This window comes from Dermacentor silvarum, chromosome 8, assembly GCF_013339745.2.
Source record: "Dermacentor silvarum isolate Dsil-2018 chromosome 8, BIME_Dsil_1.4, whole genome shotgun sequence".
Classification (NCBI taxonomy): domain Eukaryota; kingdom Metazoa; phylum Arthropoda; class Arachnida; order Ixodida; family Ixodidae; genus Dermacentor; species Dermacentor silvarum.
In genome coordinates, this window is record NC_051161.1 from 136,835,967 (window position 1) to 136,848,378 (window position 12,412).

Here is a 12,412-nt window from a genome sequence, read left to right on the forward strand (position 1 = left end):
CTTCTTACTGATTTAATGCTGTGTCCATATTTTACGGCTTCCTCAATCTTTCCCACGTTATAATTTCGAATATCCCTTACTTTTTTCTTGTTGATTAGTTTTGACAGTTCAGCGAATTCTATCTGATCTCTTGAGTTGGACATTTTCATCTTCTGTCGTTTCTTTATTAGGTCCTTTGTTTCTTGGGAGAGCTTACCTACTGGTTGCCTTGGTGCCCTACCTCCCACTTCAATTGCTGCTTCTGAGATCAACCTAGTTACGGTTTCATTCATTAGCTCTGTGTAGTCTTTATCTTCCTTTTCTAAAGCTGCATATTTGTTTGCAAGCACCAGCCTGAATTGGTCTGCTTTTACCCTTACTGCCTCCAGGTTGGCCTGTTTCCTCTTGACTAATTTCACTCTCTCTCTCTTCAAATTGAGAGAAAACCTAGACCTCACTAACCTATGGTCACTGCACTTAACCTTACCTAACACTTCTACATCCTGCACTATGCTTGGATTGGCAGAGAGTATAAAATCTATTTCATTCCTTGTTTCTTCTTTAGGGCTTTCCCAGGTCCACTTCCTGTTGCTGCGCTTCCTGAAGAAGGTATTGATTATTCGGAGCCTATTCCTTTCCGCGAATTCTACTAACATCTCTCCTCTTGCATTCCTAGAATCGATGCCGTAGTTGCCAATTGCTTGCTCACCAACCTGCTTTTTCCCCACTTTTGCATTGAAGTCGCCCATGACTAAAGTATACTGAGTTTGCACCTTTCTCATTGCTAGTTCAACATCTTCATAAAACTGTTCTATTTCTTCATCATCGTGACTAGAGGTTGGGGCATAGGCTTGTACTACCTTCATTTTGTACCTCTATTCAGCTTTATTACGACGACTGCTACCCTATCATTTATGCTGTAGAATTCATCAATGTTGCCCGCTATGTTGTTATGCACTAGAAATCCTACCCCGGATTCTTTCTCATCTGGAAGACCTCTGTAGCAGAGGACGTGGCCGTTAGTCAGCAGTGGTGGCGTGGAGCAGAGGTAGATTACCCGGCTTCAAATCTAAAGGTCGTAAGTTCGAATCCTACTCCAGTCCACCACATTTTCAGGCATGGAGTGGTGCCTGACACCGGCAAGAAAAAAATATATATATATCGCCGAGAGCTAGTGGGGCTATACAAGTTCAGGTGCAACCAAACTAGGAAGGCCCACTAAGCTTCATCGAAAGTCACTCCCTCACCAGAACAGGAATTGGCCTCCCTGGTGCAGTATTCGGCCACTACCTCCCTCATGACTCCGACAATTAACCCATGGCCCTCAGTTCCCAGTGGCTGCGGAGCACCTGACCAAGGCGGCGGTCAGACCTGCTACGCGGCAGAGGGTGCTAAGAATCTCTGGGTCAAGACAGGCCGCCAATGGAAACTGAACCTGGCAACGTTCAACACGCGCACCCTCTCGAGTGAGGCTAGCTTAGCAGGACTATTTGAAGAATTATCAGGCATTTCCTGGGATATTATTGGCCTTAGTGAGGTTAGAAGAACTGGTGAGGCTTACACAGTGCTGACTTCTTGAAACACCGCTTGCTAAATTAGGGTTAAGTTTAACATCAGAATCAGTACTAACTTTCGGTGCCTCGGTATTGGGCTTTAGCCACAGGGACGTATTTGAAGCCGTTTGTGGTTTCATTCAATCAACAAAACGAATAAAATTTCAAATTCCCACTTTTACAATTCCCTGACAGATATTTCAGTTTTAATCATGGCATTAGTATTATAAATCATGCAGTTCAGGAAAATTAATCTGTCTGTTGTTCTGATTACTAAATTGCACATTAACTGTAGTTTCAGAATGCATATCTAAAAGTTCAGGTGCTCAATTCTTGGCCAATCCCCCGGAGTGGGTACGAGCCAATTGATGAGGACATCATCATCATCATCATTACTCTAACTGTTCTGTGCAGGACCAAGAAGTGCGGATCCTCGAAGTTATGGACAAAAGACGTTGCTCCAGAAGAGAAGCTGCAAATATTGTAAATGAAGCAACATTTGGCTATGCTGGAGTTACAGCTAAACAAAGTAAGATACCTGACTCAGCTCTCACTGCAACCATAGAAAATGCTGTTCAAAAGGCCGTGGCTAAGGCAATGCATCAGTTGTAGGTAAACCTTGGTGAAAGCATCGCACAGGCTATTTCCTCGCAAATGAATACGTTAATGCAAGCTACTGGTCTATGTTTGGTAGCAAATCAACTTATAAATTCGGGGCAGCAATCTGTCGAGGGTAAGAAGGAGATAACTGTCTCAGGAGATGGCACAGCGTGCAATAGTTCCCCTCCCACTCATTCTGCGCCCGACAACCAGATCATACAAGATTGTCAAATCAAGACGTAGAACATAGTGCTCGTGTTCAAAAAAGAGCTACGTCAACAATACGTGAGGATTCTTCCTCACTTCCCCATCCGAAGTCAAAGAAATGTCAACGTTTACTTTGGAGGATAATGCATCAAAGAAGTCCCCTTCGACAGCAGCAACTTCTTCATCATAGGATTGCTAAAGGTTCTTCAGTGGAACTGCCGCTCACTATTATCAGCTTCTGTAGATTTGTTTTCTCTTACAAACCAACTTAATCCAGATATAATAGTATTACAGGAGACTTGGTTGACAACGGAGAAAAACTTCTATTTAAAATTTTAAATCTTGTCGACTAGACCGCCCTACAAAAGGGGGTGGACTAATTATATTTATTTGGACTGAAATATGTCATAAAGGCAAAATTTTATTGGGATTGATGGATTCTGAGTGCGAAATTATGGCTATAGAACTGACTCTAACTGGATGTTTACCCCTTTATATTGTAAATACTTATTTTCCTTCCGGTGTGCAGGACACTCGCTATCTTGAAAGTGTTCTAGCCAGCTGTGGGCGGGATGTTTTACTTATTGGGGATTTCAGTTCGTATCATGTTTCATGGAGTTTAAAGACAGATTCATGCGGTAAGCGCTTGTGGAATTGGTTTTAAGGTAATGACGTCCGGTCATTAGACCTTTCTTGTGTAAATTCTGGGGCTACTACATTTGTGTGCGGCCAAAAACAGTCTGTAATTGATCTCACATTCTCGAGTCGTAGTCTCTCAGTGTCTTCGTGGTCGACTGTTGATTACGCCTCTAATAGTGATCACCTTCCGCTGTTCTTTGAAATAGCCCGCTCTATTACAACAATAGATGAACAAGCTAGAACGTTCGTAAACTACAGTACCCTTAAGCAGTCCTTGCGATCTGTGATTTCGTCATTTTCTGGTGCGTCCAATGAAGAAAAGACGCAGATTATTTGTTCATCCCTAGAAAAATCTAGCAAGCAGTCGCAATTCAGAATTCGATCTAATAATGGTTACTCTTACAAACCTTGGTGGAATACTGACTGTTCACGCGATTATAGAAGAAGGAATGCAGCCTGGAAAAAGTTGTTATACAACCAGTGTCGAAAAATCGGAGCGATTATAAATTCTATAGAACTGTATTTAAACATACAGTTTAAATATACATACAGTTAAACATACATATAGCCCCTTATATAACTAGCGATGAAGTTAGAAGGGCCTTGAAAGACATGACCAGGGGAAAAGCTGCTGGAGAAGATGGAATAATAGTCGATTTAATCAAGGATGGAGAGATATGATATTTGAATAGCTTGCGGCCCTTTATACGCAATGCCTCACGACTTCAAGTGTACCAGAAAGCTGGAAGAACGCCAACATTATACTCATCCATAAGAAGCGACACGTTAAAGACTTTAAGAATTATAGACCCATTAGCTTGCTCTCAGTATTATGTAAAATATTCAGCAAGGTAATTTCAAATAGAGTCAGGGCAACACTTGCCCTCAGCCAACCAGGAGAACAGGCTGGCTTCAGGAAGGGATATTCTACGATGAATCATATCCATGTCATCAACCAGGTAATAAAGACTCACAAGTTTCACGTACATTTCAATGTCTTATGCCTTCTAATTTAACACTAATTAGATTGGTATGGGTGCCTGGTCACAAAGGATTAGTTATCAATGAATTAGCTGACACCTTAGCGAGAGCTGTCCTTAGTGGTCCAATCCTTCCGATTCTTCCTGTATCAGCTTACATAACCGCGGCTAGGTCCAAGAGACGGGCAGTCATGCAATACTCCTGGAACCTGCCATTAACAAATCTAACTGATTATCCACATCTCTTATTTCCTTGGAACAGAAAATTCTGCCATAATAGAAAACTTGAAGTCCTCTCTACCAAGTTCAGATGTCGCATTCCTACATTAAGCTTTTATCTGCATCGATCTGGTCTGGCGCCCTCCTCCTTGTGCTCATACTGTGGTGAAGACGAAACAATAGAACACTTCTTCCTGTCATGCCGCCGTTTTTCCTCATTAAGAAAACATGCTTTAGAAGAAAATTGTCAGGGTGCCCAATATTCTATCTTTTGGTGCCTCTTCACTCGGACATTGTCATAGGGATGTTGGTGCAGCTGTTGTGAGGTATATAATTGAATCAGGACGATTTCCTTGCTAAATTCTTAAATTTTATATGAATAATTTTCTTTGGTCATTCAAAATTTTTCAAAAGTGATCCTTGTTAGACTCCGATAATTGTTTTCCTTCAATCACCCGATTCGTGGCCAATCTCCCATAGTGGGTACGAGCCATTCTCGAAGGCAAACAAGCAAGCATGCTCGTGGGAGTTTGCTTGTGTGGCGTAGTGTTCGCCTGTGTGGCAAAGTCAGCCTGTGTGGCCATGTAACTTTTTGTATTCTTCCTTTAAATCATCCCTCTTCTCCTACGACTTGTGCCTGGATCACCGACGGCAAGACAACATAATTCAGTGGTGAGATATTTCATCCTGTATTCCCGTCGCCACCGAAGCCTGAATGTGAGTTGGGTTGTTAACCCTAATGGAACGATCAGCGGAAAAAGTCAACCACAATGGCGGAGGAAACCCGGACGCTGACCAAGGTAACGCGATCACGGCTCGAGACCTCCTCCAAGCCCTACAAGAAAAATACAGGATTATGACAGCAATTTTCGAACAACTGACTCTTGGCGCTGCGACGCAGCCTCAACCGTCGCCAACGTTCAACATCAGCAGCTTTGACGGCTCCGAGGATGCTCCTGCGGTACGTGAGTGGATCGACAATATACGACGAACGTCGACACTTCACAGGTGGCTCGTTGCTTATACGCTGGAGACAGCAAAATCGCGTTTGGTTGGAGCTGCCAAAGACTGGTACCAGGCACGAAGTTCTAGCACCACGTCGTGGGAAGAGTTCCAGGAACGTTTTCGTCGCACGTTCTTGAGTCAGACCGGAGTAGCGGAATGATGGCAGAGGATGCAAGAGCGCGTGCAACAGCGAAATGAAAGCACGGCCGCTTATTTCCACTCTAACGTGCAGCTTTGCCGTGAAGCGAACCTTGGCTTTCACGATACGCGAGAGCAAGTTCTCACGGGCCTGAGATCTCTCGAGCTCATCACCACTCTCTTGGGAAGGACACATGGCGACGAGGACAATTTGCTTCACGATATTCTTGTGTTCGAATGCATCGAACGAGAACGGAAAGAAACCATGCAAGTTCGCGACGTCACCGCAGAGAGCTACAAGCCGTTAAAGGAAGCGCAGTGCACTCACGAAACCGACGCAGCAAAAGATACGCCCAATGCCGCAACTTCTCCTGAACCGGGCGTAGGTGAGGAAGAACCGACACAGGCAACCGAGAAAAGCTTCTCGAAAGAAAAAAAAGCGGATCAGAATGTCCCAAAGGAGGCAGACGGGGGACCAGAGGAACTTGACGTTCAAGAGCTACCTCCTCAAGAACCAGAAAAGACAGGGGATATTAAAACAAACGAAGAAACTGCGGCGCCTAAATTTTCAGACGCTGTTGCAGAGCCAGAGAACAAAGAAAACGAAATGGAATCTGCAATAGAGCCGTCGAAACAGTCACCCGGTGACTCTGAAATGTCCTGCACTCCAGAAACAGCTACTCAGAAAGAAGCTCCTGCCGCAGTTGAACCGCAGGAAGTCAAGGAAGAAGTAGCCCAGCCAGAGCCTATAGATGACACCCCACCAGAAAGGGTAGAAGATGAAGTGCCTGAATCTGGTGACAAGGAATGTGAAGAAGCAACAACAAAGGTTGACGCTGCTCAAAAAGAAACTCGGGAGTCTAGCGGTGCCATGCCAGCGGGCTCGGACAAGACAGCGGAACAGGCATCTGAAGACCAAGGTGGTGAAGAAGCAGCCACTGCCACCGAAGCAGAGCCAAAGGCTGCAGTTTCAGCAAGAAATCTCCGGAGGCTGAAACAGAGTCCGAGGAAAAGACTGAAGAAGTCACCGACGAGGCAGCACCTTCCGAACCTGAACCGACGCCACCTGCGGAAGCAGTGAAAAATAAAACCGGTTTGTCCAAGTCGCCGTCCAAGCGCGGGACGGGAAAAGGTCCGCCCAGGACTGTTGACCAAGAAAAGGATGATGACACATCTGAAGAGTATCAAGAGAGAGAGAGAGACAAAACTTTACTTTGATGGGGCACGGAGAAGCGTCGATCTCCGTGGTGGGTGGAGCCTTCAGTCCAGGGCCGCAGCGGCGGTGGCAGCACTTTCGGCTCTGGCGATTAGCTTTCGCTCATCCTCCAGTGCCGAGCTGGTCTGCACCATCTCCCACTGCTCGTGCGTTGCGTTTCGATTTGAGGATTGGAGGCAAGGAGACACAATCTCTCCAATGCTATTCACTGCATGCTTAGAAGAAGTATTCAAGCTGTTAGACTGGGAACGCTTAGGAGTGAGAATCAACGGCGAATATCTCAGCAACCTTCGGTTTGCAGATGACATTGTCCTATTCAGCAACAATGGAGACGAATTACAACAAATGATTGAGGACCTTAATCGAGAAAGTATAAGAATTGGGTTGAAGATGAATATGCAGAAGACAAAGATAATGTTCAATAGCCTGGCAAGGGAACAAGAGTTCAGGATCGCCAGTCAGCCTCTAGAGTCTGTAAAGGAGTACGTTTATCTAGGTCAATTACTCACAGGGGACCCTGATCACGAGAAAGAAATTTACAGAAGAATAAAATTAGGTTGGAGTGCATACGGCAGGCATTACCAAATCCTGACTGGGAGCTTACCACTGTAGCTGAAAATAAAAGTGTACAATCATTGCATTCTACCGGTGCTAACATATGGGGCAGAAACTCGGAGGTTAACAAAGAAGCTCGAGAACAAGTTAAGGACCGCACAAAGAGCGATGGAACGAAAAATCTTAGGACTAACGTTAAGAGACAGGAAGAGAGCGGTGTGGATCAGAGAACAAACGGGGATAGCCGATATTCTAGTTGACATTAAGCGGAAGAAATGGAGCTGGGCAGGCCATGTAATGCGTAGGATGGATAACCGGTGGACCATTAGGGTTACAGAATGGATACCAAGAGAAGGGAAGCGCAGTCGAGGTCGGCAGAAAACCAGATGATGATGAAGTTAGGAAATTTGCAGGCGCAAGTTGGAATACGCTAGCGCAAGACAGGGGTAATTGGAGATCGCAGGGAGAGGCCTTCGTCCTGCAGTGGACATGAAATATAGCCTGATGATGATGGGGATATTTTGGCATGCCCATGTGGAGTATCAAGAGGAAGGAGAAACATCGATAAGGCAACGTCCGCAACGTATACGCACTTTTCCGGCAAGGCTACGAGACTGTGCTGTGATTTTTTTTCTCGCTCAGTGTGTGCAACGAGAATTCTATTGTGCTATGTTCTTGTGTAGTGTGAAACACTTTTTTTTCTTTCTCGTGTTGTGGCTTTCCGCAATGTCAAGCCAGTCAAGATGGCCGGATGAAATGACTTTTCAGATCTGTACATTATGAACTTTCGAATTACTGCGTGCTGTGGTGAACTTTAAGCGTATGTTCTTGGACAAAGTGCTTGCTTGCGTATTCTTTCTTTAACTTTCTGCATTAAGCTATTAGTTATATGTTTCTCTTTTACTGTTTGTATTTTAGGAAATGTGAATTGTAGGATAACCAAGCATTTGTAAGATTATTAAGAAAACATTATGTAGGATCACCTTAACGAGGACGTTAAGCAATTCAGGATGGCCGAATATTAGCATGTCGCTACCGCCCTCCATCGGGAAGCGCATCGGGGAAGAACGTCGGAGTATAACAGAGTCTTTAAGGCTCTGTTATACTCCGACGAGCCTTTAAGGCTCTGTTATACTCCGACGTTCTCGGGCGCGCGGGCAGGCGGCGGTTGCGGTCGCATACGTCACGTCGGCGACACCGCGCCAGGCGCACCAGGGCTCTCACACTCTCAAGTTCAACAAATGGCCACAGAGGGCGAAAAAAATCGACCGCACGGGCGCGGCTAATAAACTAAGCGTAGTACGCCGTCAAAAAAAAAAAAAAAATTGCCCCGGTGAGTTTCCGTCGTCTCCCGCTAGAGGCGCCGTAGTAAGGGCAATTTCAACCTACAAAGTTACTCCCACACTTATCGAAGTGTTTTGTTTTATTACAAAGAGCACGAAATTATTATTCCTAATTATACATTGTACTGTTGAGTATTACCACTATTGTTTTTGTCATTATAAACACAAATTAACGTTCATCATCATCGACCTCCCACGTGACCTCTCACCTGGATTTAAAATTTTTACGGGTATTTTCGGGTACACGGCAAGCACGGATTCATTGGTTGGTACACTTATGCTGGTTGCTTATTTGTGCTAAAAACACTTTATTGCGCTTCGACACCTCGCGTTATTTAACTTGCGGTGAAGTGACGTGTGTGCGAGCTGAGATGTAAGCCCGAAAGCTAGGTTTTGGTCGTGAGCCATGCGGAACAAGTATGCATCGAAACGGGAGCCGGATTCTGCTGCGACTGAGGATGGCAATACCGGTGAGTCGTTTAACATTGCTGCTAAAATCGTTATTTAATATTCGTCTCGTTAATTCACAGGCGGAGAGAAGTTAACGAACTAGATCCTGCATTACATATGGGTAGTCGAGACCCTCCTTTGCCGTTTCTGAAATAAACATTTAGTGACGAGGCCGTCGTTATTCACACAATCACAAAAGAGAGAGCGATATCGGACTGAGTAGCCTGGTCAATATATATATTTTTGTCGAGTCCGCCGAAAACTTATTTAGACCACAAAACCGAATAACCCTTTGGCAAATTGAACTGAAAGTACTGAATTGAATGCATTAAATGGTTGTATGCATGATAATTCGCCCATATTTCGTACTTGTTGGTTCCGATGTTGTTGCTGTTCAGTTTAGTTTGCCTTAGGGCATTTATTTTGCAGTAGTGAAGCGGTGCATCAAGTTCGTGCAGAAAAAGAATGCATCAGTTCTAATAGCTTTATGTCTTTCAATCTTTTGCTGGTGGAACCAGCAGCGTGATCTCTTCTAGTGTATAAATGGGCGCAAAAATGTTCTTATTTGTGATCCTAATAATACTTAGGGTGTTGACACGCATTGTAGTTAGGCAGACATAAATTTTATGGACAGTACCAATATTTAATTAACATGCTGATGAACCACCCTTGAACAAACAGTGTACATTTGCATGTGTTCTGCAGTCACAAACCATTACAATATATATGTACGTCACAGCTTTTTGCATTTCATATTGCCAAATTGTGTTTTTCAATTTCTGATGCAGTCAAAATTTCTGTTCCAGACTTCCAGTAAAGAAGACGGCACCACTGTAAAGCAACATACTACACACATTAAAGAGAAGCTACTGCCTGCTCTAACAAGGTAAACAACGCCGGGTTCAGAAATAAATATGCTTGATATACGCTGTATTGGCTTGCTAGTCTTGAGATACATTGTCATTTGTTTGTAGCAGATGATATGAATGTTTGTTTATATTTACGGTGCAGCATCATTGATTCAAACATAGAAAGCACTACACGAGTTTGGATAATCTCTGCTGTATATCATGTGTTACTGTTTTGCCCCAACAGAGTCTACACCAAGCATATCTTGGCCCTCGTCACAGGAGCCCTCATATATCTACACCAACAGGAAGGGGCTGGAGCCAAACTCGCAAGCCTCTTACACCAAGAATAAAGAAGCGGATCCAGAAGTATTTGGATGAGATACCAAGTCTACGTAGGACTGTATCAAGACTGAAAAGAGCCTCAGCCATCATTCCACCAGCACGGATACTGGCAGAGTCATCCAGGTACCTCAACAAAAGCTATTTTTTGTGTTCAGATGCGCCTGCTACCTCTGAACAAGCTTGGACGACACTGGCCAAAAGAGTCCCATCAGTTTACCCTTCCTTAACAGCTTCCTGGCCTTGTCAAATTCAATTTGTGCCAAGTATAAATTTTTTCTATGAATATAAGCATTTCCATTCCCCATTCTTGCTAGATATAATTCTTCCTTATCCAAACACCAAGGTGAACTGATTCTTTGCTCATAGTTAAGGCCCGTCATTGTCTATTAGCATAACATCTTTGTAGCAGTATTCTCTACTGTACGTTGCCATGTTAAATTCCTCTCCTGAAATAGCAGATGCGGCATCAGCATGTGTCTACCTTTGCACCGTGCGCTATGTAGCATTTCACTTTTCTTAATGTTATTGGCCTTCACTGCTTGCAGAGCAGAGTGGCTTTCTTGAATGCAAGCTTTCTCATTCCCATATTTAATTCCTGGTCTCGTTCAGGACTGTTCTTCTTGCTCAATAGCCTGGGTTTTTGCGCAAGATACACCGAAGTGGTTGATTGCAGAATCTAATTGCAGAAACTTGGTCGTGGTCGCTGTGTTACGATTTTCGGATTTGGGGGGCCTGGTAAGTTGCACTGGGAAGCAGTCTCTCGAGGTAAGCACCTGCTCCTGGACTCCGTACAGCGACATAGACTTCCAATTTACACGCACCGTGATTGGTGCTCCCCATTTCGTCCTTTCCTGCTGCAGCCGTGTGCAAATTTTGCTTGTGATTTGGCCGTGATTTGGCGTCAACACAAAGCAGCATACATGCTTACATGGTCCGAAGTGTATGAAGTTGATAGCCACATGGGTGGAAAGGCCCACAGAAGTGGCTGCTGAAGGTGATGCCCAAGAAACCGACTTGTCCATATTGAGACAAAGTGGGGCATCAAGTGTGAGCCACATATTAGCGGCCCCCGAAAGAAACGTGCAGGCTGGAAAGGAGGTAACGCTAAAATGCCGGGTAGTCCATGGACATCGCTGTGTTGGGTGCGGCAGCAGATGCCTGTGTCACCCGATTGCTTCGCAATGCAAGTTTATCGTCGTCAAAGGCGACCGTCGGTGCAAACAGTTGGGACACACTGTCCAATCTGCTTGCACTGCTGGTTGTCGCTCGTTACCAGACCGCCACGTTCGACGAAGGCAAGCACTGTGCCTAAAGTCAGGCGGCTGAATGTGGCGTAAGCGAACCAGTGTATGTGAATGATCACTGTTGTCATGTGGCAGTTGGCCAATGTATAGTGTATAGTGTGAACCTTATGTTAGAGGTGTGCTGAAGTGATTTGACTGCAGTCTCGTTTCAACGCTGTCCCACTTGGTCATGGTTGCCGTGTTCCATTCCTCGGATGTGGCGGCCTGGCCACTTACATTGGGAAGCAGTCTCTCGAGGTAAGCACCTGCTCCTGCAGTCCGCACAGCGAAGTAGACTCCCCGTTCGTCCTTTCCTGCTGCATTCGTGGCCAAATTGTGCTTGCGACCTACCTCGGCCGTAATTTGGCGTGAACGGAGGCCAGCATACGTGCTTACATGGTCCGAAGTGTAAGAATCTGATAGCCACGCGGGTGGAAAGGCCTGCAAAAGTGGCTGCAAAATGGTGATGCCCACGAAACCGCCCATGTCCATATTGAGAGAAAGGTGTGAGCGACACATCAACGGCCCCGAAAAAACAAAGGAACTCAGCAGGTTGGAAAGGAGGTAATGCTAAAATGCCGGGTAGTCCACGTCGCTGTGTTGGGTACGGCAGCAGATGCCTGCGTCACCCGATTGCTTCGCAATGAAAGTTTATCGTCGTCAACGGCGACCGTCGGTGCAAATAGGTGGGACACACTGTCCAATCTGCTTGCACTGCTGGTTGTCGCTCGTTACCAGACCGCCACGTGCGGCGACGAAGGTTTACGAGCTCGCGTTAATAATTCCAGCGTATCTCGACATGCAAATTTTATTTGTGCTCTTGTACGAGAAGGTGCACTGCTTGTCTTCGACCAATAAAGTCGTACGTCCTGTTCACTCACTTGTGGCTCGTTTGTATGGGCGTCAGTAGAGAGCTTGTTAGTCTCCTGGCAATTAGAACGCACAAGCTAAGCGGCAAGGCAGTGAGGCATGCCGCAACGCCAGCCGGGCGAGCGCGGCGCGTACCAGCGTACGCGTCTAGGTCACTCTAACGCGACCGGTAAAACGCGGCC

The 12,412-nt window shown here is 45.4% G+C and overlaps 1 protein-coding gene across 1 annotated transcript; it reads left to right on the forward strand.

The window, feature by feature from the left end:
• Positions 1 to 5,585: 5,585 nt before the first annotated feature.
• On the forward strand, positions 5,586 to 6,401 carry LOC125947730 (neurofilament medium polypeptide-like). The gene has a single exon (XM_049672987.1). The coding sequence runs from the start codon at positions 5,586 to 5,588 to the stop codon at positions 6,399 to 6,401; it is 816 nt and encodes a 271-aa protein (XP_049528944.1).
• The last annotated feature ends 6,011 nt before the right edge of the window (positions 6,402 to 12,412 follow it).